The sequence below is a fragment of the Thamnophis sirtalis genome, unplaced genomic scaffold, assembly GCF_051295495.1.
Source record: "Thamnophis sirtalis isolate CommonGarterSnake01/CBP01778 unplaced genomic scaffold, rThaSir2_p1.2 scaffold_9, whole genome shotgun sequence".
Classification (NCBI taxonomy): domain Eukaryota; kingdom Metazoa; phylum Chordata; class Lepidosauria; order Squamata; family Natricidae; genus Thamnophis; species Thamnophis sirtalis.
The window spans coordinates 70,874,181-70,901,570 of record NW_028261389.1 but is presented as its reverse complement, the minus strand read 5'-3'; the positions used below and the strand labels follow the sequence as shown (position 1 = coordinate 70,901,570).

The following is a 27,390-nucleotide window of genomic DNA, read 5'->3' as shown; positions in this document are numbered from 1 at the left end:
ACACACTCACATTTATACTATACATAGCCCATATCATATAGTATTAAATAATAATTACATCAGTTCCTCTTGTCAACAATGCCCAGAGAAATAGAAACCCATTATAGCTCTTCTGCTCTCCATACACCTCTTTTTTCTACCCCGCTCCAACTTTCTATCTTCCCTCCATCATCCTTTTCTATTCTACTTCCCCTCCCTTTCTACTGCTCCTCTCTCTACAATCCACTCCTCCTTATCCTTCTCGTCTTCCCCCCTTACCCTCTCTCCTATCCTTCTCTTCCCATCTTTCTTCTCCCTTCTATTTCCCACTCCTCCTCTCCTTGGTGTATTTCCGCTACATGTCAATATGCTTAACATGTCCTAGTTTTAAAGAAGAAATAGTAATAATAATAGTAATGAAAATATAAGAAAAAAAAACCCAGTATACATGTGGGGTCCAATTACATTAAAATCTAACACGTCTCGTCAAACCTGATATATATCCCTCCCCCCACCCTCCCTCCCAGCCCCCCACAACCTGCCCCCCCCACAGACTTCCCAGAACCCGTACACGGTATAGATTTTTAACAAACACAGTCTAAAATATATTGGAAAAAAGAATAAGAAATGGTTAGAATGGTTAGGTGCAGTGGTTAGAATGCAGTACTGCAGGCTCCTTCTGCTGACTGCCGCTACCTGCAATTTGACAGTTCGACTCTCACCAGGCTCAAGGTTGACTCAGCCTTCCGTCCTTCCGAGGTGGGTAAAATGAGGAGCCAGATTGTTGGGGGCCACAGAATGACTCTGTAAACCGCTTAGAGAGGGCTGTAAAACACTGTTAAGCAGTATATAAGTCTAAGTGCTATTGCTGCAAAACTTCATACTTTATTAAACTTTATTCCTTTTTTTTTAAAGGAAACCTATTGTTAATTTGTGGTAACACATAGCCAACCATGCCTGATATATATAAGGGGGGGGGAGTTAAGGAGAGTCAAGTTTATTTATTTTCATGGGCAGGAAGTCCACAGTGTATAGACACAAAAGTCAAGATGGCAGCCTCAACAGTGCGATGGATGTTTGGCCTGTGATGTGGACACCCCCTGAGGATGAAGGTGTGAGCAAATGTCAAAGTGGCACACATGAGGCGTGTAAAAAAAGAGGTGGAATGCAAAAACATCCTGGGAATTGGGTCTTAGAAGCACTCCAGGGATGGATCGATTCATCAGGAGCAAAGCTCAACGTGAGGTAAACTTTACCTCATGGCCTCCTCCCGCCCGCCTCTAATGTCCCCATTGCATAGAAAAGCCAACCTCTGTTCACGCAGAGAACAAATTCAGCTGAAATTAAAGAAAGAATATGAAAGCTTCCCAGGGCAGCGGACAAAAATATTAGAATGTGGCAAGTGGGATGTGCCCGGACATAACATTGATTAGGACTTGGCATCGGACAAGCTGTTTGTCTATTTGTAAGATGGGCATAGATCAGGGATGGCTAACCTTTTCCAGACTGAGTACCCAAAGCGCATGCACGGGTGTGCAAATGTGCAAGCGTACGCCTGATCCCCCAAAATACAATGTGTGTGCAGCCCAGTGGTGGGATTCAGCCAGTTCGCACCTATTCGGGAGAACCGGTTGTTGGAAGAAATCTCATTTTGTTTTTTTTTCCATTTTATAGGGCTAATCCTGTAAGGAAGGCAGGAAAGAAACATTCTGCTATTGTTTCTAGCCTAAACTTTATTGCTCCAATTACAGAAACTACCCCTCTAAGGCACTTTCTGTCTTAGAGTTAGCAATAGCAATAGCAATAGCAGTTAGACTTATATACCGCTTCATAGGGCTTTCAGCCCTCTCTAAGCGGTTTACAGAGTCAGCATATCGTCCCCACAGTCTGGGTCCTCATTTCACCCACCTCGGAAGGATGGAAGGCTGAGTCAACCTTGAGCCGGTGAGATTAGAACCGCTGAACTGCAGATAACAGTCAGCTGAAGTGGCCTGCAGTACTGCACCCTAACCACTGCGCCACCTCGGCTCTTCTAAGTTAACCCTTATTACATTGTAACAGCTAAGGCAAAGCGCCCATCGACATGAGTGACGTTGAGTTGGCCACGCCCACCCAGTCACATGACCACTAAGCCCCGCCTACCCAGCTGATCATTAGGGCAGAGAACCGGTTGTTAAATTATTTGAATCCCACCATTGGTGCAGCCCCTGCGCATGTACCCCCCCGCTCCCCCGTGCATGGATGGCAGAGACCCGACGATCAGATGGCCGGCAAGACGCATGCATGCACAACAGAGCTAAACTGGGGTGACAGCTTGTGTGCCCACCTGTGGCACGCATCCCATAAGGTTCGCCATCATGGGCATAGATGCTTCTTGCGGGCAGGAACAGGTTCTTCATAGCATGGAGGAAGGAGGGAAACAAGGCCAAGAGGGCCAGTCAGGGAGGGAGCCATTTTGGGGAGCAGAGTCGAGGAAAGGCCCTCACAAGGTTTGATAGAGGATAACACCTTCAGCCTTCGTACACAAGATCACCCCAGTGAGGCTCTCTAGAACAGCAGCCTTAGGGATGAAATCAGTGGTGGGATTCAAATAATTTAACAACCGGTTCTCTGCCCTAATGACCATCTGGGTAGGCGGGGCTCGGTGGTCATGTGACTGGGTGGGCGTGGCCAACTCAAGGTCACTCAGGTCGATGGGCGTTTCGCCTTAGCTGTTACAATGTAATAAGGGCTAACCGGAGTGGCAGTTTCTGTAAGCAGGGCAATAAAGATTAGACTAGAAACAACACCAGAATGTTTCCTTCCTGCCTTCCTTACAGGATTAGCCCTGTAAAGCGGAAAAAAACTAAATGAGATTTCTTCCAACTATCGGTTCTCTGAACTACTTAGAAAGTTACCAATCTGTTTTCCCGAATAGGTGCAATCTGGCTGAATCCCACCACTGGGTGAAATCCTCCCGGTTCGGCTTGGTTCGGCTGAAGTGGTAGGGACGATTGTCCTTGGTTCTGCGAACCGGTAGTAAAAAAAAGATTCTGTGGATCACACGGCTCAGCTGTGAGCCGCGTGATCGTCGGAAGCTCCTCCTCCCCCTGCTTTTTAAAGCATTTTTTCCCCTGGCGGTTCGGGCGAACGGAAGCTTTAAAAAGCTTTTTTAAAAGATGAAATTGAAAAAAAGTTGGCCACGCCCACCCTGTCACATGACCCGCCATCCCCAAGCCACGCCCACAGAACCAGTGGGGGGGGGAATTAGATTTCACCCCTGAACGGCCCAGGGACCAGTTTGGTGGAGAAAGGCCTTTCCGCCGACTAGAGGGGGTGTGGTTTTGCATGCTGCCTGCATCCTGTGTTTGGGGCTTCAGTCGTTTGCGTGGACCTTTTGCTGGCATGCCGCGGACTGGTGCCGGTCCACGGACCGGGAGTTGGGGATTGGGGACCCCTGTTTTAGAAGGATACTAAATTTCCTCTTCTGCGCTTGCTGATCTTTGAATAGGAAATTCTTGCTTCTAATGTCTTTTCACTTTACTTTTTTACTTTTATTCAGGAAATAACTCGTGCTTTCCTCCACCACCACCAGTTATTTGCTTTCTCTTCTCCATCGATCCAGGCCTTTCCTGCAGGCCCGGTAATATTAACTACTGTTCAAACAGAAGCCCTTAGCAGGAGGGTTTGCTGCGATTTCTCTGACCTATTACCCCGGGGGATTTTCTGCAACAACACGTTTTTGTTTGTTTTTCGGGGATTAGTGGCAATATTCCACATACTACTACTACTGACACAGTGAAACATAGTCTGGATTCTTTCTTTCTTTCTTTCTTTCTTTCTTTCTTTCTTTCTCCTTCTTTCCTTCCTTCACCCCCCTCCCTTTCTCACTTTCTCTCTTCTGTTCTGCCTCCCTCCCTTTCTCTCTTTCTCCCTTTCTCTCTCTTTCTCCCTTCTCCTGTCCTGCCTGCCTGCCTGCCTCCCTTTGTCCCTTTCTCTCTTTCTCCTTTTCTCTCTTTCTCTCTTGTACTTTCTTCCTTCTTTCCTTCCTTTCTTCTTTCCTCCCTCCTTCCCTTTCTCTCTCCTCCTGTCCTGCCTCCCTCCCTTTCTCTCTTTCTCCCTTTCTCCTTTTCTCTCTCTTTCTCTCTTCTCCTGTTCTTCCTTCCTTCTTCCCTCCCTCCCTTTCTCCCTTTCTCTCTTCTCCTGTCCTCCCTCCCTTTCTCTCTTTCTCCCTTTCTCTTTTTCTCTTTCTATATCTCTTCTCCTGTCCTTCCTTGCTCCCTCCCTTTCTCTCTCTCCCTTTCTCTCTTCTTCCTCCCTACCTCTCTTTCTCCCTTTTCCTTTTCTCTATTTCTCTCTCTCTTCTTCCTTCCTTCCTTCCTTCCTTCCTTCCTTCCTTCCTCCCCCTCCCTCCCTCCCTCTCTTTCTTTCTTTCTTTCTTTCTTTCTTTCTCCCTTTCTCTCTTCTTCCTCCCTCCCTCCCTCCCCCTCTCAGAGGCCTCTCTCCACCCACCCACCCCCAATTTCTAAAATAACACTAGGGATCGATATTAATCTTTTATAAATCCAACACCCCTTAACAGATGGAGGGGCTGAAACGACCTCTCCAGCACCATACCTGCGGTTGGCACCATCAATTTCTAGCCATCGATTTGCTATTCTGTATTGATTTAGCAGCATTCCTTCATGCAGCTTTGATTTTGTTAATCATTTTGAGGAGGCTAATGGAAGGTGAGGGGTGAAAATTTTTAAGTGAAGAAAATGAATAAATAACCGAGTACTTTCAGCCTATAATTTTGTATGAATAAGGCACATGGAAACCACAGCCTGTACTTCTAAAGAGGCACAAATATAATTTTGCACTGGAAATTGGACTCTTTCAACAAGTGGAAATGAAATGTACATTTGGATCTCAGGCTTAGCGCATAAGATCTCCCACAATCCCTCCCCCAGCTGAGAAATAATAATAATAATACTCTATAATTTCTTTCTTTAAAAAGCTCTGATTTTACGCCACTGTTTCCCCCTCTTGGCCTTGACAACGCCCCCATGCAAAACATGAATACTGAACATTTGTTCATGCAGATTCAGGAAGTGTGGGCGCAATATTATTCTGCCTCATCCTTTTATCACAACTGTGTGTCCATCTTCATCTGCTACGTGTTGAATTCTCAAGATTGGCTGATTCCACCAGACTGAGTCATCTTGTCTTCTAAACAAAGGAGCAGTTCCCCGGGAGTGGGGTGGGGAGAGGGAGAGGAGGAATCCCCATTTCTCATCTCAGGAAATTGCAAATGATTTATAATTGCCACCAACATTGACATCTTCCCCCTCCAGTAGACCACAACCTACTTCTTGGTAAGCTAGACAAAAATGGGAGAGAGAGCATCACCATCGGATGGATTTGAAACTGGCTGACAAACCGTGGTCAATGAATAACCCTTAATGCGGCTACATCTACATGGAGGGAAGTATCTGTCTGAGGCCCATCTTCATAAATGACTTAGATGAGAGAATAGAAGGGGAACTTGCCAAATTTGTGGATGATACTAAGCTGGCAGGAATAGCCAACACCCTAGATTCTGTGATGACCAACCCATGGTATGCATGCCACAGGTTGCACACAGAGCCCTCTCTGTGAGCAGTCAATCCAAGTAAGCTGCACCACGCATATGGGCGCGCCCCCCGCTGGCCACCTGATTTCCAGGTCTCTGCTGCGTATGCACAGGGGGCATGGCACATGCAAGAGATGCCCGCATGTGGGTGCATGCGCAGGGAGTGAGGTGTCACACACGGCACTCCCTCCTGTGCCCCAGTTTTGGTCCCAGGAGGCTGCAAGGAAGTCTGCTAGGCCCAAAACGGGGCACAGGGAATCACGTGCCCATGCAGGGGGGTTGCGCATGTGCAGGGGCGCAGGGGGCGCAGGAGATGTCGCATGCGCATTGCCCACAAAGTTCGGCACCATCCCTGCCCTAGATGACAGGCTCAAGATCCAGATGGATCTTGGCAGAATTGAACACTGGGCCCTGTCTAACAAAATGGAATTCAGTGTAGAGGAAAGTAAAGTCTTACACTTAGGCAAAAAAAACCCCAAAAGTACACATATAGACTGGGTGAAACCAGGCTGAGTAGCAGTAACTGTGAGAGGGATCTTGGAGTCTTAGTGGGCAACCAATTAAATATGAGCCCGAAGTGTGCGGCAGCAGCCAAAAAGTTGCATTAAGCAAGGGATACAATGAAGGTCAAGTGAGGTGCTAATACCGTGTTTCCCCAAAAATAAGACCCTGTCTTATTTTTGGGGAAACACGGTATTAGCACCTCACAGGGTCTTATTTTCTCCCCCCCCCCCGAAATAAGCACTTGGCCTTATTTTGGGGCGAGGTCTTATTATGTTTGAGATGCAGGAGGTGGCGAACGTGGTCACCTCATGGCTGCTGCTGTGTTGTGCTGCCGCAGCAGCAGTAAGGCGCATTGCTGGGCCTGCTGCTCTTTTCGCGGCGGCCATTAGCGTGACAGAAGGGGCGCGATGGCTAGGGTTACAGGAGTGGCTGTTAGGTAAGGGTGTGTGGGGTGAGTGGGGCATGTTCCCCCTCCTTTCTGCCCCTCCGGCTTTGCCTCCTCACCCCACGTTGCCTGCACGGCAAGTAACCAGAGGAAATGGTGGAGACTGGCTGCACATGCGCTTAAATATTTTCAGAGAGGGCTTATTTTTTGGGGGGAGGGCTTATTTTAGTGCATGAGCTCCAAAGCCCAATTGGGCTTATTATCCAGGGAGGTCTTATTTTCAGGGAAACAGGGTACCTCTCTATACAGCCATACCTAAAATACTGCATCCATGATTGACCGTCATCTGAAATCCTTTTGTAGCGTTACACTGGACTGATGACGCCAGGATCCTCAATATTGGCTACATAAGTTGGTAACCAAAATGGATCTGGGTACTTGAGAGACCGCCTCCTGCCAATCACCTCCTCGCGACCAATTAGATCACATAGATTAGGCCTCCTCCGAATCCCATCTGCCAGTCAGTGTCGACTGGCAACTACACGGAGGAGAGCCTTTTCGGTAGTAGCTCCGACCCTTTGGAACGATCTCCCCGTGGAGATCCGTACCCTCACCACCCTCCAGACCTTCCGCACAGCCCTTAAAATCTGGCTATCCCGTCAGGCCTGGGGTTAAGATTGTAATCCGTCCCCACCCGAATGATGAATGTTGTGTTCTATTTTAATTATGTATTGTTCTTGTGTCATTGTTTGTATTCCCTTCCCCATGAATTGTAAGCCGCCCTGAGTCCCCTCAGGGAAAAGGGCGGCCTATAAATAAACTTTCCAATTCCAATTCCAAAATGAGCATAGAAACATGGGGAAATGCTAGGGAGGATAACATTTACAAAGAGAGCAAAGAATGGTGTTGAAGCACCCGGGGCCTTAAGCACCAAGATGAGATTTCCTCATTAAAGGCTTGCAAAGAAGCACCAAGTGGTAAGTAGTTCTCCATGCTCAGCTATTAATGAAGTGCTGAGAGGCAGCTGGATCTTCCAAGTTCTAGATTCAGCTGTGGAAATGTGATCATTGTGATCAAATGGAGCCTTGATGAGTGCCGTTGAACTGGCCATGCCCACCACAGGGTCCCCAGAGGTCAAACACAACCCTGATGCAGCCCTCAATGAAATCAAGTTTGACACCCCTGGGCTTGAGAATGGTCCTAATTTCCTGAAGCATATTTTTTTGAAAAAAATTGATTGTTCTCTATCTTGCCTGGATGCTACAAGATGTTCCTTCAAGTGCGCACACGTTCCTCACATTTCCTTCCATTTCACTGCCTACGCATTTAAAATGCTGCTCCTGCTTGTTTGAACTGTGGTGATTCCCTAACAATGAGGTTCATTAAATATTGTTAAACACAGAACAGGCTACTACAGGCTTAATGAGTAACGCATACTGAAGACAGAAGAGAAGCGACGGGATGTGATGATGGAAGAGGCAGTGGTCTCCACGGCTCTTGAGAGGTGAAATGCTCTAAATAACAGCGAGCAGCAGGACTGCATTGCACAAACATCTCCAAATTCCATCAAGTGTGGCTCATCAAGATTCTTTTCAAAAGAATGAAAACGGGGCATGTTTAGTTCAATTCAGAATGAACGGAGAATTCAAAGTTCAGACATAGACGCACGGTGTTGTGGCCCACCAGTGGCCAGCAGAGCTGGAAGCAGATTCGGACAGTGAGGAGGTTGGGAAGGAACATGGGCCAGTCCTGGAGTCTGGGGAAGGCTCTGATGAGGGCTCTGTGTCGGAGACAGAGACGGGTCCATGACTCTCTGACAGTTATCAGCTGCCTTCAGAGTCAGTGAGGCAGACGAACAGCTGGAGCCTGTTCCCAGTGTGCGCATGCGTAGAGTTGCCAGATGAGGGGAACAGCTAAAGAACAGGATTGAAGGCCACAAGTGGATGATGAATGGCCCCTCCCAGAAGAAATAAAAGAGGAGCGAAAGAGGAGTGGAGTTTGCAGGAGACAATTGGTTCGCTTAATTGGTTCGCGACTCCTTGCCAAGAAAGCCTGTCAACTCTCTAAGCCAGATGAGGTCTGTGACTGTAAATCCTCCCTTGAAAGACTTTGCTGGATGGGAATGAGCAGAATTCACAGTCAATTAATAAAAGGGTTTTTTGTCAGGACCAGAGTTTGCTTCATGCTCTTGGGAAGCCTTGGTCAGAACACAAGGGGTCAGAAGGCTGTGGCCCAAAAATCCACATGGCATTGCAATTGTGCAATCAGTGGTGCTGTTTTTCAAACATCTTTCCCCTCCCCCCCAAAAAAGCTGGTAGAGCTTCAGTGGCATCATTGTGGCTTTGTGTCTTGACCTTTTGACCACATACTATGGGCAACTTTGTATGGGAAGATAATTTCCTTGAGTTCTGTTTTTTGAAGACACCCCCCCCCCCTTTTGGAATAATGGACCGGATAAATGGGAGCTCTTGTTCAAAGCAAGGGTGGGCTGCTGGGGATTCGCAGGGGTTCGGGAGTACCTCTAGCGAAGAGTCTGTGCCAGTAATGAGTTCCGGATCCTGGCGCACCGGTTGCAACAGGGCCCAGCATCCTCCACATGAACGTGTGCGATACACATGCACACGCACAGAGCTTAAGCATGCTCCTTACTTCCAGCGACATCTCCGCAAGGCTCCGCAACACTCCAGCTGCTTGGCAGAGCATTGCTCAGGCGCTGTATGCGCTATGCGCAGAAGCTCCGAAAGCTTTAAAGGACAGGTAAGGAGCGCGGGCAGCCGGGTGGGCCCTCCGGAGCACCATACCAGAACGGTTCCCGCCTGCAACCCACCACTGGTCTGTGCAGTTCAGAGAACCCCCAAATTCCACTCCTGTCTGGCCCCTCCCAGCTCTCCCAGGAGTCTCCACATGGCCCATTTTGGATGCAGGTAAGTGCAGGGCACACACGGAAGCTCGAGGAGGGTGAAAAACGGGCCTACCGGAAGTTCCAGAAGGCTGGAAACGGGTCCATTTCCAGCCTCTGCAGCCTGGGGAGGCCATTTTCGCCTTCCCGGAGGGTCAAATTAAGCCTCTGGAGCCTGGGGAGGTCAACCGCTCCCCGCCGTGATGCAAGAGATCAACTAGGCGACACCCGCCATGGCCACACCCACCCAGCAACCAGGCAGAAAACCCCTTGGTAAAATTTTTGAAACTCAGTCCTGGTTAAAAGATGTGAAAAGGTATGAAATGACCACAGTAATTAATTTGCTAGTGAATAATAGATGACTCCTGAAAAAAAGCAAAATATAGTTAGTTAGTTAGTTAGTTAGTTAGTTAGTTAGTTAGTTAGTTAGTTGGTTGCTTGGTTTGCATTTATGCAGGGGAACATTATCTTCCCACAAATCAGTAGCAGTTCTCTAGGGACCAAGCAACGGTCCTGAGTTTGAATCAAACAAGTTGGCAAGATCCCAAAGGTGCTTTTTCCCCCAAGAGAAAATTGAACTTTCTGATTTTTCTTTGAAGACGTTTCTCTTCTCATCCAAGAAGCTTCTTCAGCTCTGACTGGATGGTGGGGAATGCAAGGATTCAGTCAGAGCTGAAGAAGCTTCATGGATGAGAAGAGAAACGTCTTCAAAGAAAAACCAGAAAGTCCAGTTGCCTCTTGAAAAAGCACCTTTGGGATAACCATGACCTGGATGACTGAGAATCTCCATAGGCATTAAGTTGACAAGATGTTCAGAAGAAAAGTCCAGAGCGATTTGTCCACTACCTCTACCATAATAGGTAAAGGTTCCCCTGCTCACGTGTGCTAGTCGTTCCTGACTCTAGGGGGCAGGGCTCATCTCCGTTTCAAAGCCGAAGAGCCAGCACTGTCCAAAGACATCTCCATGGTCATGTGGCCGGCATGACCTTCCCACCAAAGGTGGTTCCTATTTTTCTATTTGCAATTTATGTGCTTTCGAACTGCTAGGTTGGCAGAAGCTGGGACAAGTAACGGGAGCTCACTCCGTTAGGTGGCACTAGGGATTCGAACCGCCGAACTGCCAACTTTTCTGATTGACAAGCTCACTATCTTAGCCAATGAGCCACCGTGTTCACACCACGTTCACAATTGCAATAGGCTTACTGTATAAATACTGCCCCCCCCCCTAGTGATTGACAGCACAACCTGGTGGTTTCAATGTCAGCATAGTATTCCCAACAATCTGGGTCCTCATTTTACTGACCTTGGAAGGATGGAAGGCTGAATGAACCTTGAGCCCCTGTCAGGATCGAACTCCAGACTGTGCTGCATTCTAAGCACTGGGTCACCAGGGCTCCTACACTATGCCCTGTCTTTGGGGATTCTCCTTAGTTTTGCCATCTGCCCACCTTCTTTTAGGGTTCTTTCTTTCTTTCCTTCTTTCTTTCTTTCTTTCTTTCTTTCTGTCTGTCTGTCTGTCTTTCTTTTTCTTTCTTTCTTTCTCTTTCTCTTTCTTTCTTTCTTTTTCTTTCTTTCTGTCTGTCTTTCTTTGTCTTTTTCTTTCTTTCTCTTTTTCTTTCTTTCTTTCTGTCTTTTTTTCTTTCTTTCTTTCTTTCTCTTTCTTTCTTTCTCTTTCTTTCTTTCTTTCTTTCTCTTTCTTTCTTTCTCTTTCTCTTTCTTTCTCTTTCTCTTTCTTTCTTTTTTTCTTTCTGTCTGTCTTTCTTTTTCTTTTTTTCTTTCTTTTTTCTGTCTGTCTGATTTTCTCTTTTTCTATCTTTCTTTCTCTTTCTTTCTTTCTTTGTTTCTGTCTTTGTTTCTGTCTTTCTTTTTCTTTCTTTCTTTCTTTCTGTCTTTCTCTTACTTTTTCTTTCTTTCTTTCTGTCTTTCTTTTTCTTTCTTTTCTTTCTTTTTTCTGTCTGTCTGATTTTCTCTTTTTCTTTCTTTCTTTCTTTCTTTCTTTCTTTCTTTCTTTCTTTCTTTCTTTCTGTCTTTCTTTTTCTTTTTTTCTTTCTTTCTTTCTGTCTGTCTTTCTTTCTGTCTTTCTTTTTCTTTCTTTCTGTCTTTGTTTCTTTCTTTCTTTTTCTTTCTTTCTGTCTTTCTCTTTCTTTTTTTCTTTCTCTTTCTTTTTCTTTCTTTTCTTTCTTTCTTTTTTCTGTCTGATTTTCTCTTTTTTCTTTCTTTCTTTTTTCTTTCTTTCTTTTTTCTTTCTTTCTTTCTGTCTTCTTTTTCTTTCTTTTTGTCTGTCTGTCTGTCTTTCTTTCTGTCTTTCTTTCTTTCTTTCTTTCTTTCTTTCTTTCTTTCTTTCTTTCTTTCTTTCTTTCTTTCTTTCTGAAAAGTCAACTAGGTTGAAAGAAAGTTATACAAGGTAGGATTCTGAGTTTCTCCACCCATCTGATGACTTCACTCTGCAGTTATCCCTATCATGGTATTACACTTAAGCAGAAACATCCGTTGAGCGAAAACCATTTGCCAGAGTGAAACAGAACTCTGCCCTAATGTTGAAAAGGAACGCAAATGTTTGGAGGAAGCAACGTGGTTCAGACTGCAAGCAATCTGCTCCTTTGGTTTGCTGAGAAAAGATAAATCTGACAATTTTGCACGTTTAGGTCTTGCTCTCTCATTTTGCTTGATGATCTCTGGGGAACAGCAGCCCTTCCAAAGCAGGATGCTACTTATTGCTGGGGAACTGGAAATATGACGTTGCAGACCTCAAGGCTTTGTTGGGGATAGTCCCAGAGGACTTGGAATGCCTTCTGTCTTCAACTCAACCTTAGCAAAGAGGTTTGCTTAGCAGGGCAGAAAGGTTGATAGTCAGACCATAAGCCCATAACTTCAGCATCCCTCTCAAACTATATATATTTTTTGTTGATTTAATTAGAGGTTTCATATATGACTACACCCATGTTTCTAATATTTCATAGATTGGGTCCAAAATCCAGCTGCCTGACTGGAGCACTGAGACAGTTTCCTCATCTTCACATTGCAATCTTTCACCTCTCAGACATAATTCCCATACTTTTCTGGAGGGTCTCCAGATTTCGGAAAGCACAGGCCCTACAGAAGGGGACGGAGAGTTAAACCCGAAACTTCGACCTGGAAAGAGATCTTTATTTGCGGTTTTATTCCTGGGTTAAGGATGATTACACGGAACAAGGCCAGGAACAGAATTCCTTCATCGTGGATGAAATTAAGGAAGCAGTTCCGTGGAAAATATTAATCCAGTGCTTTGATAGTGATCAGGAGCAAACTATTCGTATTAGATCAAGACAGCGAAGTATTTTCCAGTCTTTGCGTTCACAAAAGTAATCGCAAGTTAATTTTAGAAAGCTACATATCCATCATACTGTTCCCCTTTAAAGCAATCAGGGCAGAGGTGAGATTCAGCCAGTTTGGACAGGTTTGGGCGAACTGGATGCTAATTTTACATCTGGTTCGCCAAACCGGCAGTTGAAAGGACAGGATGGACCCTCCCACCTCACTTCACTCCTCCCAGGAGTCTCCACATGGCCACATTTTGGATGCCAGGTAAGTGCAGGGCCTGCGTGGAGGCTTTGGGAGGATGAAAAACAGGCCTCCCAGAAGTTCTGGAAGTCTGGAAATGGGCTCATTTCTGGCCCCAATACGGGCAGACCAGTGCCTGGTGGGAGCAGCAGGCACAATCCCGGTATGGTGCTGCAGAGGGCCCACCCACCTGCCTGCTCTCCTTACCGGTATTTGACCCTACCAGGCCATTTGCAAATGTGTCCGCAGCGTACACTGCCTGCGTGATACTCCGCTGAACAGCTGGAGCGCTGCAGGGTGGTGGTGCACATGTGTGCACAGTGCACGTGGTGGCTGGCCAGCCCTGCCGCAGCCTACCGGTTGCGACAGGATCCGGAACCCACCACTGCATCGGTAAAAGAATGAATGCCAATGTGTGCTCCTAAAATTATGCTATTTTTCAAGATGTCCAAGGACTATGTTTCTCACGATATTCTGATTTTCCCCCCTCCCTTTTTCCTACGTTGTCCCCACAGGAAGCAGAGAAGCCGCCTTCACCTATGCCATCACTGCCGCTGGTGTCGCCCACGCAATCACGGCTGCCTGCAGCCAGGGAAATCTCAGCAGTTGTGGTTGTGACAGAGAGAAACAAGGTTATTACAACCAGGAGGAAGGGTGGAAATGGGGAGGATGTTCTGCTGATATCAGATATGGCATCGACTTCTCCAGAAGGTTCGTCGACGCCAGAGAAATCCGAAAGAGCGCTCGGAGGCTGATGAATCTGCACAATAATGAAGCCGGAAGAAAGGTATATTACACAGGAGAAGGGTGATATGATTCGAGGGAGGAGAGGCCTTTGAGAGTCCAGGGAATTGCTCAATTGGAAACATAGACTTGGATTGTAAGATTGCAGCCTGTATGTGGATCGTTGTGGACTAAATGATGTTCTGCTTGAGCAAAACAAGATAAAAGTTTTTTTGTGAAGACATAGAGAAGGTTTCCGGGGCAAATTAGATTTTCATAGGGAAGGATAGTGTCAGGGTTCCAAGTAATACACCCATAGAAAACAGAATTCCGAGGCAAGTAGGTTCCTCAAAGAACAGGTTTATTGGGCATATCATATTGGCACAAACTGGTGAAAACTGACTCTGAAGGTTCCCACATTTTTCACCTAATTAAACATAAAAGTTTTTTCCCCCTTTCTCAAACAATCCGTCACATGGTCCAATCGAGGTGCTGTCCAGTTGCTTGGAAATTTCACTCCTCCTCTCTTTAGCCAAGGAACGTCCTTGGTTCTCAAGAGAAACTATTTTGTTTTGGCTACAAAACTCCAACTATCTCTATTCCCCCCCCCCCCTCTATATCAGTGGTGGGATTCCAATAATTTAACAACTGGTTCTCTGCCCTAATGACCTGCTGGGTAGGCATGGTTCAGTGGTCATGTGACTGGGTGGGCGTGGCCAACTCAACGTCACTCAGGTCAATGGGCGCTTCACCTTAGCTGTTACAATGTAATTTTCAGTGGTGCGGTTAACTGGAGAGGCTGTTTCTATAAGCAGGGCAATAGAGATGAGGCTAGAAACAACACTAGAATGTTTCCTTCCTGCCTTCCTTACAGGATTAGCCCTGTAAAGTGGGGAAAAAAACAAAAGGAGATTTCTTCCAACAACCGGTTCTCCGAACTGCTTAGAAAGTTAACAACTGGTTCTCCCGGATAGGTGCGAACCGGCTGAATCCCACCACTGCTCTATATCCCAAGCACCATTCTGGCAACACTGAAGCCTCCAAGATGGCCTCAGTCAGGTCAGCTTCAGGGTTGACAGATAGGTGTGCACACACATGTGAGAGACACAGACAATGCTGCCATTGGGAACACTAAGGAAACAAAGTGGTTGTGATGGTGGCAATGGTGTGTGGATACTTTCCAACAGCTGGGGAACGGTCTTTAAAAGAAGCCACACAGATCTTGAAAAGGATGCTGCTGTTTTAACACTTTGAGAAGAAGACCTTTGGCTCATGCGTATAGGAGTATCATCCATGTATGCTATAAGTAGTCCTCAACTTGCAACAGTTTGTTTAGTGGCCGTTGAAAGTTACAATGGCCCTGAAAAAACTGACTTATGGGTGCTTTTCACACTTACGACCGTTGCAGCATCCCCTTGATCACATGATTTACATTCTGAGGCTTGAAAGCTAGTTCACATTTAGTGTCCCAGGGTCATGTGACCCTCTTTGGCAACCTTCCGACAAGCAAAGTCAATGGGGAAGCCAGATTCCCTGATTACTAATTTAATAACTGTAGGGTTTCCTTTGGGACGTGGTGGCTCAGTGGCTAAGATGCTGAGCTTGTCGATCAGAAAGGTCAGCAGTTCAGCGGTTCAAATCCCTAGCGCCGTGTAATAGAGTGAGCTCCCATGACTTGTCCCAGCTTCTGCCAACCTAGCAGTTCGCAAGCATGTAAAAATGCAAGTAGAAAAATAGGAACCACCTTTGGTGGGAAGATAACAGCGTTCCGTGAGCCTTCACATTTAGTCATGCCGGCCACATGACCACGGAGACATCTTCGGACAGCGCTGGCTCTGCGGCTTTGAAACGGAGATGAGCACCGCCCCCCTAGAGTCAGGAATGACTAGCACGTATGTGCGAGGGGAACCTTTATTTTTAGGGAAGGAAAGTCATAAAATAGGACACAACTCAGCGAATTTCTCACTTAGCAACATAGATCCTGGGCTCAATTGTGGTCATAAGTCAAGGACTTACCTGTATTTACCTGAACAGCCTGGTATTGCTCAGTTCAAGGGCATGTCAGTGGTTTCGCTTCTGAGCTTGACCTAGAAAGGAACAGTCAGACACAGGAGCTTCTGGTTCAACCCAACAATTTTAAACATTTTCTGTCTATTACCTTTGGTTCTGGCAGTTAAATGTAGCTTGGGTTTTGTTTCAGCCAGCATCTGGTTTGAAAAATGAATATCTCCACCAAGAAAAACACGAAAGTAGGGGGTGCCCGCCAAAACTAACACGTGCAAAACGTTACTACTGGTTTTATACATTTGAGCAGGGATTGTATTCTTGGGGTGTCTCAAAATTATACTATGCTCGATGCCTAATTTCGTAGGGAAGCAACAGGCTGGATGCCTCCTGTCTTGATTTCCCTCCTTGATAAATATGGTTTCTCCTAAATAAAAAGGGAAACTTATTGTGAACGTTTCACAAGATGTGAAGGAGGCAGGGAGGGATTTTGTGACACTCTTGTTTCAACACCAACTTTCCCAAGGGGAGAGCTGCACAACCTTTTTTTTAAAGCCTACTGAAAGGGGATAGTTCAGTGGCTAAGATGCTGAGCTTGTCAATTTGAAAGGTCGGCAGTTTGGCGGTTTGAATCCTTAGCGCCGTGTAACGGAGTGAGCTCCCGTTACTTGTTCCAGCTTCTGCCAACCTAGCAGTTCGAAAGCACGTCAAAATGCAAGTAGAAAAATAGGAACCACCTTTGGTGGGAAGGTAACAGCGTTCCATGCACCTTTGGCGTTTAGTCATGCCGGCCACATGACCATGGAGACGTCTTTGGATAGCGCTGGCTCTTCAGCTTTGAAACAGAGATGAGCACCGCCCCCTAGTGTCAGGAACAACTAGCACATATGTGCAAGGGAAACCTTTACTTTATCTTTTTACTGAAAAGGGGAAAGGTTTTGGAAGTCAGAGCCTGGGCTAGAATTCAGGATTTGGCTCCCAGTGAAGTTCTGAAGCCCAGAAAAGTTAATTTTTACGCTTATGGATCTTCAAAGACATTTTAAAACATCTGTCTTAAATGAGTCAAACTGCAAAAATCTCCATGGTCTATACAATATAAACATTTATTCCTTGTTGGCAAACTAGAACTGAAGGCATTCCCAGCTACTGTATGCTCTGACAGCACTTTAATTCTCCATAGGAGAAGATTCTCTTAACACAAAATGAAAAAGAAAATAGGAATAAAGATATAATACTTGTTCGGCATGCTTGGCATACGACCCGCAATTGAGCCCCAAATTTGTGTTGTTCAGTGAGAATTTGTCAAATGAGTTTTTGCCCCATTTTACAACATTTCTTGCCACATTGGTGAAGCCAGTCACTGCCGTTGACAAGCCAGTAACTTGGTTGTTAAGTGAATCTGTCTTCCTCATTGGCTTTGCTTGTTGGAAGGTCACAAAAGGCGAGGCTGCAACAGGCATAAGTATGAACCCGTTGCCAAGCATCTGAATTTTGAGCACATGATTCTGGGGATGCTGCAAAGGTCGTAACTGTGAACAACGGTCATAAGTCACTTTTTTCAGCGCTGTTGTAACTTTCAATCGTCACTAAATGAACTGTTGCTAGCCAAGGGATGCACTTACTTTAACAACTGGATCGCTGGCTGTGAGCGTGCCTACCAGGGGTGGGTTCCTACCAGTTCTAACCTCTTCTATAGAAGAGGTTCCACAAATCTACAGTGCCGTTTAGAACCAGTTCCAGCTTTCTCCCACCGCCTGTCCGGACATCATCAAGATGAAGAGCAAGAGGAGGAATTCTGGGAGTTGAAGTCCACAGGTCTTAAAGCTGTCAAGTTTGAACACCCTTGGAGTTTTTTCTAAAGGGTTAGGGGTGCAAGGGTCTTACTTGACAGCTTTAAGACTTGCACACTTCAATGCCAGAGTTCCTGAGCCAACATGACTGGAGGAGGAATTCTGGGAGTTCAAATCCACAAGTCTTAAAGCTGTCAAGTTTGAACACCCCTGGGGGTTTTTCTTTCTAAAGGGTTAGGGGTGCAAGGGTCTTGTAACTTGACATCTATAAGACTTGCACACTTCAATGCTAGAGTTCCTGAGCCAACATGAGTGGAGGAGGAATTCTGGGAATTGAAGTCCACAAGTCTTAAAGCTGTCAAGTTTGAACACCCTTGGGGTTTTTTCTAAGAGGTGCATACATGCTTGCTTCATTTATGCATGCCATCTGCACATGTGTGCGGCCTTCCGTGCATACGCTTTGCTCACTTGTGTTCAAAAACACAGGCTAAATAGGCATCAAAAACAAGGCTAAATAGGACAGCATAGCACCGGGGCGGGTGGCCAGACCCACCTGCAGGTCTCAACTACCGGTTCACCAAAACCGGTCTGAACCAGCAGAAGCCCACTACTGATTGTAAGTCAAGGACTACCTGTATTAAAGTTCTCCGTGTCTTGAAAAGCAACAATAGCTGGATACAACTTGAAGGCCCCAGAGTCCTAGAAAAGAGAAAATGTAGCCTTCAAATCTCTTTAGATCACATGTGAAGTATAATCCTACCACCGTGTCTGTTTCCCAAGGAAGGCGTTGACTCAAGAAGGAAGGAAGATGTGAGTGAGTGAGTGAGGGAAGGGAAGGGAGGAAGGAAAGAAAGAGAGAGGGGAAGGAAGGAAGGAAGGAAGGAAGGAAGGAAGGAAGGAAGGAAGGAAGGAACATAAGGAAGTGAGTAAGGGAAGGAAAGGAGGAAAGAAGAAGAGGGGAAGGAAGGAAGATAAGGGAGGAGAGGTAGTGAAGAAAGGAAGGAAAGGAGAGAGAAGAAGGAAGGAAGATAAGGGGTGAGTGAGTGAGGGAAGGAAGGAAAAAAGAGGAAAAGGAAGGAAGGAAGATGAGGGAGTGAAGGAAGGAAAAAAGAAGAGAGGAAGGAAGGAAGATAAGGGAGTGAAGAAAGGAAGGAAGGAAGGAAGGAAGGAAGGAAAGAAGGAGAGAGAAGAAGGAAGGAAGGAAGATAAGGGAGTGAGTGAAGGAAGGAAGGAAAGAAGAAGAGGGGAAGGAAGATAAGGGAGGGAGGGAGTGAAGGAAGGAAGGAAGGAAAGAAGAAGAGAGGAAGGAAGATAAGGGAATGAGTGAAGGAAGGAAGAAAAGAAGGAAGGAAGGAAGGAAGCTGATGGAGGGAGGGAAGGAAAGAAGGAGAGAGAAGAAGGAAGGAATATAAGGGAGGGAGGGAAGGAAGGAAGGAAAAAAGAGAGGAAGGAAGGAAGGAAGGAAGATAAGGGAATGACTGAGGGAAGGAAGGAAGGAAGGAAGATAAGGGAGGGAAGGGAAGAAGGCAGGCCATGCACTTCAACTTATCCGATTAAACCACTCCAAAAATGAGCACTTACTTAATCTACTTAATAATCACACCGTGTGAGAACAAGATTATTGAATTAGTGGTTACACATTACAGGGATGGTGGTGGATTGTGTGTGTAGTCCAAACGGGTGTCTTGCTCTTGTTGCCCATAGCAACTGACTATGTCAAGAGGGTGATGCCATTGGTGTACCTTGCAAAAGGGGAGGGAAATGCAATCGATGCCTCTTGTCAGGTTGATGATTGCCCAAAGGACTTCAGAAGGAATCGAGCTCTTGCTCGGCTGTGGAGATGTCCTGTTGCCCGTACAAGTCCAGAAATTGATGTGATTGCTCCCCTCGGCTGCCAGGTTTGCTATTGCAAAATCCTGGGGAAAGCAGCCGTGTCTTTCATGGGCTCCATGGTGTTCCCAACTGTTGAAAATGGCCATGGGGAGAAAAACAGGAAAATGCAATCAAATAATCTTATGGTGAAACATAAACTTCAGACCAATGTGGCCATCATGAATCAGCTGACGTTGGGAGTAAAAGGCTTGGACTTCCATTCTGAATAGAGTAATATAGAATATAGAAGGAGAATATAGATCCTCCTTCTTGAGGTTATGGATGTCTTCATTAGGTATATGGCTTCTCTCAATTATTCCCTCCTCTCCTTCCACTCTCTCCTCCCCCTTCTTTCTTCCCCCTTCCTCTCTCTCTCCTCTCTTCTCCTCCATTTTCTCCCTTCCCATCTTCTCTCCTACCTTTCCCCTCCCCTCTCCCCTCCCTTTCCTCTTCCCCTTCCCCCCTCTCCTTTCTCCTCTGCTCCCCTTCTCCCTTCCCCTATCCCCTCTCCTACCCTACTCTCTTCTCTCCCTTCTTTCTTTCCCTTTCCCCTCTTTCTCCTCTCTTCTCCTCTCTTCCCCTTCTCCCTTCCCCCTTCCCCTCTCTTATCTTCTCCCCTCCCCCTTTCCCCTCCCCTCTCCCACCCCTCCTCTCTTCTCCTCTCTCCTTTCTTCCCCCTTTCCTCTCTCCTCTCCTACTCTACTTTCTCCTTTCCTTTCTTTCCATTTCCCCTCTGTCTCCTCTCTTGTCCTCTCTTCCCCTTCTTCTTTCCCCCTTCCCCTTTCTTATCTCCTCCCCTTTCCCCTATCCTCTCTCTTCCCCCTCCCCACTTCCCCCTCCCCTCTTCTCCTCTTCTCTCCTTTCTTCCCCCTTTCCCCTCTCCTCTCCTACCCTATTCTTTCCATTTCCCCTCTGTCTCCTCTCTTGTTCTCTCTTCCCCTTCTCCCTTCCCCCTTCCCCTTTCTTATCTCCTCCCCTTTCCCCTATCCTCTCTCTTCCCCTCTCCCCACTTCCCCCTCCCCTCTTCTCCTTTTCTCTCCTTTCTTCCCCCTTTCCCCTCTCCTCTCCTACCCTACTCTCTCCTCTCCCTTCTTTCTTCCCCCCTTCCCCTCTCTCTCCTCTCCCCCCTTCCCTTTCTGCTTTCCCCTCCCCTCTCCTCTCCTACCCTACTCTCTCCTCTCCCTTCTTTCTTCCCATTTCCCTCTCTCTCCTCTCATTCTCCCTTCCCCTCTTCTCTTCTCCCTCTTTCCCCTCCTCCTCTCCCTTCCCCTTCCCTTTCCCATTCCCTCCCTCTCTCCTCTCTTCTTCTCCCCTTCCCTCTTTCCTTCTCTCCTCTCCCCTACCCCTTCCTTTCTTCTCTTCCCACCCCTCTCCTCTTCTGAAGAAATTAATTGTATTGGTGGAATCAGGATCCATAAGAAGCTAACAAAATAGTATTCCTTCCAGCAAAAATGAAGGAAACATTTACTTTCCATGGGTTTTAATGAGGAAATGATGCAAACCTATTCTCCAAATGAAATCAGTGGGATTTAAAAGAGGCGGCTTCTCGACAGATCGCGGCCGCTAATATTTATAGATGTTTTGTAACTTTCAATGACCCCTGAAGGTCTATCCTTTAAGATCAGCCAAGCAGAAGAAAAGCTGAAGCCTGTTGTTGTTATTTTGTTCTCCCTGTTTGCCTGCGCAGGTGCTTGAAGGACGGATGAAACTGGAGTGCAAATGTCACGGCGTTTCTGGTTCCTGCACCACGAAGACTTGTTGGACTACACTACCCAAATTCCGAGAGATTGGATATATTTTAAAAGAGAAATATAATGCTGCAGTCCAAGTGGAAGAAGTCCGGGCCAACCGGCTTCGGCTACCAACCTTCCTGAAACTCAAGAAGATCAGAAGCTACCAGAAGCCAATGGAGACTGATTTGGTCTACATTGACAAATCACCGAATTACTGTGAAGAGGATGCTTCAACAGGGAGTGTGGGGACCCAGGGCAGACTCTGCAACCGTACGTCCCTCGGGGCGGACGGCTGTCGCATGATGTGCTGCGGAAGGGGCTACAACACTCACCAGTACACCAAGGTGTGGCAGTGCAACTGCAAGTTCCACTGGTGTTGCTTTGTGAAATGCAACACCTGCAGCGAACGGACAGAAGTGTTCACTTGCAAGTAACCTTAAGATGGAGCAACCTGAACATGGACGCGACCACCACTTGGTCGTGTGGAACAAAATAGCTACAGCATCATTTTGCACATTTTTCTTTCTTTCTTTCTTTCTTTGGGGTGGGAAGGAGGTAGAACCAATCTCTTATTTGTTTCTTACTAACACAGTTGGAAGAACAATGCGTAATCTGTTGGCTAGAGTTGCTTTGATTCCATTAGTCCAAGGGACCCGGGGATGGGATGATGGATTAGGATGCTGTTATTCCAGGTGAGCAATTTTTCCTTTTGATTCCTCCTCCCCTTGCCCACTGCAGCCTGAGGTGTTGTAGAGTTTTACTCTTAGATTAAGTTATACGTACAATACGATAGACACAGGTTCCGGAAGAAGATTTTTAAATTCAGAATGCGCGTGAAGATGCCCTAACAGAGACATTTTTTTCCTATTAAAAAAAAAGGACAAAAGAAAGAGGAATTCAGATGTTAAGTACAAAACTAAGATTCCGACAGTGTTGCTTCAACACTTGCTTCTGGAAAAGAAAGGGAATAAAGTAGGGGAAAAGGGCAGCAGCTAAGACGAATGAAATTTGGGGTTGGGAGGAACTTCGAGGATGGATTCATAGATAAAATAAAAGAGGAAATTCTGACAGCTCCCAGTAACACTGGAACCTTTTGAATGGACATTTCAGCAGGAAAAAAAGAGATTCTCTTATTTATGTTTTTAATATTATCAAAACTCTCTAAGCACTAACGGGTAGCCATGTCTTTACTTTGAACTAAATGTAAAATTACTGGAGCTCTGACTTCTTTTATTTTCATTTTGGGTACTTGGTTCTCCCCAACGTCCTTCAATGCTACTGATTTCATGGCACTCCACTGTTAACTAGAGTTCTGTCCTTGGGCCAGAGGATCATTCAAGAGGGAGGAAAAGGGATTTGACAGTGTAAAATGGTCATTGAAAAAGCAGGTGGCTTGGCTTCTCACTTGTTTCGCTATTGAAAGCTGGGGCAGAATAGTGATCGCCTCACAGAATGGGACAACTTGTTGTGGCCAAGTCACTACAGCCAAGTCTTCATAGGACAAATGCTGCAGGACAATTTAACAATTCAATTTAATTATTTAAAATAAAGTTTAAACATATTTTAATTTTTGTCATTTGCGTTTCATTTTATCCCTCCTTTTGCATACTTTCTTTAATGGTTCTGTTCCACTATTTCTTTATATATTAGTGTAACTCTTGTCCCGCAGCAAGTTGTCCTGCGGTGAGTTGGTCATGGCTAGTTGTGTTGGCTGCAGCAAGTTGGCCATGGCAAGTTGTCTGTAGCGAATTGGCCATGGTGAGTTGGCCATGGTGAATTGTCAAAGACCCCCTCCTTGCTGATGCTAGACAAAGACGAGCAGGGATATATCCACAAAGGGGAGGGGGTTTCAAAAAAGTCAAACAGCAGTCAAGATGGCAACCTTGGCCCTGCATCATTATGATTTTCCTGGGGATGTGTTAATCCTTATACACATTTTTTGCTTTATGGGGATGTGTGTTTGGATTATTCTTTTCCCGAAGGCCTTTTCATTATTTGTGTCATGTCTCTAGGTCTGTGTGATCCATCTCAGTTGAATGGGACTTTGTATAAAACTATTACACACGCTCCAATTTCTCTTTCAATCTTCTGCAAAGCACTGAGGGTCTTCGTAGATGATGGAGATGTATTAGGGGAGGGAGATCTTTGTATAACAGTTGCTTAACACCAGAAACAAATCTATAGTTTATCCAACAATTGATGACCCTTCAGTGATGAGGGGAAAGAGCTCCCTTTTGTTTGTGGACCGTGAGTCATCAAATTTGGTGACTTCTAGAAATGAGGAACGACCTCGTTGCACAGTATGTTATGAGGATGATATAAGGGGTCAGGAACATCAAAATGGCAATGCAACTGCATGGTTGATGTCCTGCCCCTTTTTGATATGGGATACATTTCACGTAAAAAAGAATCCAAACTTCAATTGCATCATGGCAGCCGCAAGCTTGACATTTTTTACCCATTCAGGTGCTCTAACAAAGATATATACCGTGTTTTCTCAAAAACAAGACCTATCCTGAAAATAAGCCCTAGTTTGATTTTTTTTCACGCATGCACCCAATATAATCCCTACCCCCAAAATAAGCCCTACTTAAGATCCCGCCCGTTCTGGGCTGCACAGGGTGGGGCAAGAGACACACATAAAAATTAATTTTTTTTCGGGAAAACACGTGGTATATATTTCCAACCCTCCATTTTGAAAATAGGGTCTGGTGCAAGATACACTCCTGACTGTTTGCTTAAACTTCACTCACTAAATGCAAATTCAGTTTGGATTGTTTGATGGACAGGTACTCCCTTAATTTAACAAGATTCTCTGCCATCACATGCCTTGTGATTCTAATTATTCCTTTTTTCAGTCTCTGCCAGCAATCACAGTTGGTGTGAACAAGGAGGCAGAGCAGAGTTTCCTCACCACCACCACCACAATGGCATTACAATATCCTCGAATTGTGGTGTCGAATCTACTTCAGTGCTAAGGAAGTATGGAAAAAAAACATTCTCATCCATTCTTCTATGCCAACGTTTCTCAACTTTGGCAATTTGAAGATGGATGGACTTCAACTCCCAGAATTCCCCACCAAGCTGTTCTGGGGAATTCTGGGAGTTGAACTCCACCCATCATCAAGTTGCTGTGGTTGAGAAACATTGCCCCATTCAGTTCATTACTGTGTTTCCCCAAAAATAAGAAGGATCTTATTTTCTTTTAATCCCGAAAATAAGCATGTGTTCTTATTTTCGGGGAGGTCTTATTATTTTTGAGGTGCAGGAGGCAGCGAAGGTGATCACCTCATGGCTGCTGCTGTGTTGCAATATTTTCAAGGAGGGCTTATTTTCAGGGGAGGGCTAATTTTAGCACATGCGCTCAAAAGCCCAATTGGGCTTATTATCCGGGGAGGTCTTATTTTTGGGGAAACAGGGTACAAATTTGTTACTGAGAAAAGCCTGATATTTTTCTCTCCTAGCATATAAACCCCAATTCGACATCCAGTCGCAAGTCATCCGTTGTGTGTAAGCATGGCTGAATTGCCGGTAACGCAGAGGGAAAGGACCTCTTTTGCAGTGTTAGCAGTATTCGGCAATGGCCCTTTCTTATTGTTTCATAATTTCCAGGTTTAGACAGGCTTTTTATTGGCTCTTTGGAAGAGATTAACATGCTAACCCCATGCCAGGAAAGTAATGTAAACAACAGTTGTTGAAGCACATGCTGCAGCTGCCGATGACTCAGTCGCACACTAGAACAAGCTAATACAAGGCTGGTGTATTAGTCTGAGTTATTTTTAGTGACACAATTAATCTAACTTACGTTGATGGCATTAAACCATCCTTTTGCTTCCCAACAAACCTCTCTGTATATTGCTCTTTTTTTTTTTTTTAAAAGGCCTATTCCTAAAACAATACAGCGGGCGATACAAAGAAGATGTGCTTGTAAACATGTATGTTTTCCTAGGCAAGGGATGGAACTGAGAGTCACACCTCAGTTCGCTACTACAAACTTGAAAATGTGACATTAAATCACATGGTTTACAGTATTTTTCAGAGTATAAGACCCACATTTTCCCCTCAAAAAAGAGGCTGAAAACCTGGTTGTGTCTTATACACTGAATGCAGCATTTCTTGCCTCCCAAAACACCACCCCCCCTTCACCAAAATGGCCATGCATAGCCTTTAGGAGCCTTGCAGAGTGCTCCTGGGGGCTGGGGAAGGCAGAAATGAGTGAAAAATGGGCCATTTGTTGCTCAATGTTGCACCCCCAGCCTCCAGGAGCACTCTGCAAGGTTCCTAAAGGCTATTCATGCACCCCCCCGTTTTTTTAACAAAAACGGGCCATTTTGGGCTTGCTTACCCCCACCCCCACCCCCCGGAGCACTCTACACGCCTTCTAAAGGCTATTCGTGCCCTTTTTGGGGGGGGAAAACAGGCCTGTATTCATGAAAAATGGATCATTTTTGGGAGGTCTGCAGAGTGCAAAAAGGTTTTTTTAAAAATTTGCCTCTTCAAAACCTTGGTGGGTATTATACTCCAGTGCATCTTATACTCCGAAAAATATGGTAAGTCTTAAGCAAGTAGCTGATACTGAAACCTCCTGCCCGACATGGGTGTCCCTAAAGGGAGAAGGTAAAAAAAAAAAAAATCAAGATGAGGACTACCACTGCATGCTTGAAACCCCATTGCTTCTTTTACACATGGGGGGAAAGCAGCAGGACTTCAATCATCCAGTTGCAACCTACATCTTACCTTAATTGACACACAAACCCTTGGAATAAGTTCAGGAAGTTATGTTGGAATCACTCAGTATACTGTATTTTTTGGAGTATAAGACACACCTTTTTCCCCCAAAAGAGAGGGTGAACACCTGGGTGCATCTTATACACTGAATACAGCATTTTTTTGCCTACCGAAACTCCGCCCCTTTGCAAAAATGGACGTGCAGAGGGTTTGGGAGGCTTGCAAAGTGCTCCTGGGGGCTGGGGGGGCAAGAATGAGCAAAAAAGGCCGTTTTTGCTCATTTTTGCCCCCCCCCAGCCTTCAAGAGCACTCTACAAGCCTCCCAAAGTCCTGCATGCCCCCCCCTCTTTTTTTGCAAAAAAAGGGACGTGCAAAGGATTTGAGAGGCCTGCAAAGTGCAACAACTTTTTTGAAAAATTTAACTCTTCGAAAGCATGATGCGCCTTATACTCCAGTGTGGCTTATAGTCAAAAGAAAATTATGGTAATTACCTTGTGGCTTCCAAGATGATATGTGGTTTTGGTCTTCAAGAGTTGATAGTTGCAGGTCGGTGCTTTTCAAAATTCATGTAGTTCTTAATGAATGTACAGTTAGATAAGCCAAGCGTATCTATCTGATCTGGATCATTTCTGTCCCCAGATTTATGGAATGGTTGGATCAGAGGGGGCATCTGGTAGGATGTCATACACAATATAAACAAAAAAAAATATGTTTATAGAACAAGGAGATTTGACCTGGGGTCAAATCTTCCTCAAGACCTTATTTGCAACTCTCTGAATCTTCCAAAAGTATTTGCCAAATTTCATATTATCCCAATTGGAGAATGACATTGTTGAATCGGGAAACAATCATACCAATTGTAATTCATTTTAATTACATATAAATGTAATAGAAAACAGGGCGATTTTTGCTGGAGTCCAGCACCCAATATTTCATTCAACACCATTATTGCCACCTCGAATTAGATGGCTAATACCTGTTACCAAATTTCGCAAGGGATTCTTAGAATTCTAGAATTGGAGGGGGGCCTTGAGCCATGCAGCTGAGTGTTTTCAAACTTGGCAACTTTAAGATGCGTGGACTTCAACTCCCAGAATTCCCCAGCCAGCATGCTGAGCCTCAATCCATAGTCTCAAAGTGTAGATGGAGACTACAATCTAACATTAGTGAGGGGACATTTAGTGCATGACTGTGAGTGGCCATGATTTAGTGAGTTGTCTACATGGAACAGATTCACACAAAATGCTAAGCCATGGTTTTAAAAAAAAACATATAGGCTTCAATCATAGAACATCTTTGTCCAAGTCACAATTCATGCGGATTCTGAAATTTTATTTTTAATCTAGGAAACTTAATGTATTTTTCAGAGTATAAAATGCACCCTTTTCCCTCAAAAAAGAGGCTGAAAATTTGGGTGCGTCTTATACACTGAATACAACATTTTTGCCTCCTGAAACCCCACCCCATTCACCAAAATAGCCATGCATAGCATTTAGGAGGCTTTCAGAGTGCTCCTGGGGGCTGGGGAGGGCAGAAATGAGCAAAAAACAGCCTGGTTTTTTGCTCAATTTTGCCCCCCCCCAGCCCCCAGGAGCACTCTATAAGCCTCCTGAAGGCTATCCATGCCCCTTTTTAAAAGT

At 45.4% G+C, this 27,390-nt stretch overlaps 1 protein-coding gene across 1 annotated transcript in view; it reads left to right on the top strand.

Moving 5' to 3' along the window:
* Window positions 1–25,151, top strand: part of WNT7B (Wnt family member 7B) — a 169,053-nt gene extending 143,902 nt beyond the window's left edge. Inside the window, exons 3-4 of the mRNA XM_087722230.1 lie at window positions 13,416–13,687; window positions 20,977–25,151. Of these exons, the coding sequence (XP_087578356.1) occupies window positions 13,416–13,687; window positions 20,977–21,456 (752 nt within the window). The 3' untranslated portion in view covers window positions 21,457–25,151. The remainder of the gene's footprint in view (window positions 1–13,415; window positions 13,688–20,976) is intronic.
* The last annotated feature ends 2,239 nt before the right edge of the window (window positions 25,152–27,390 follow it).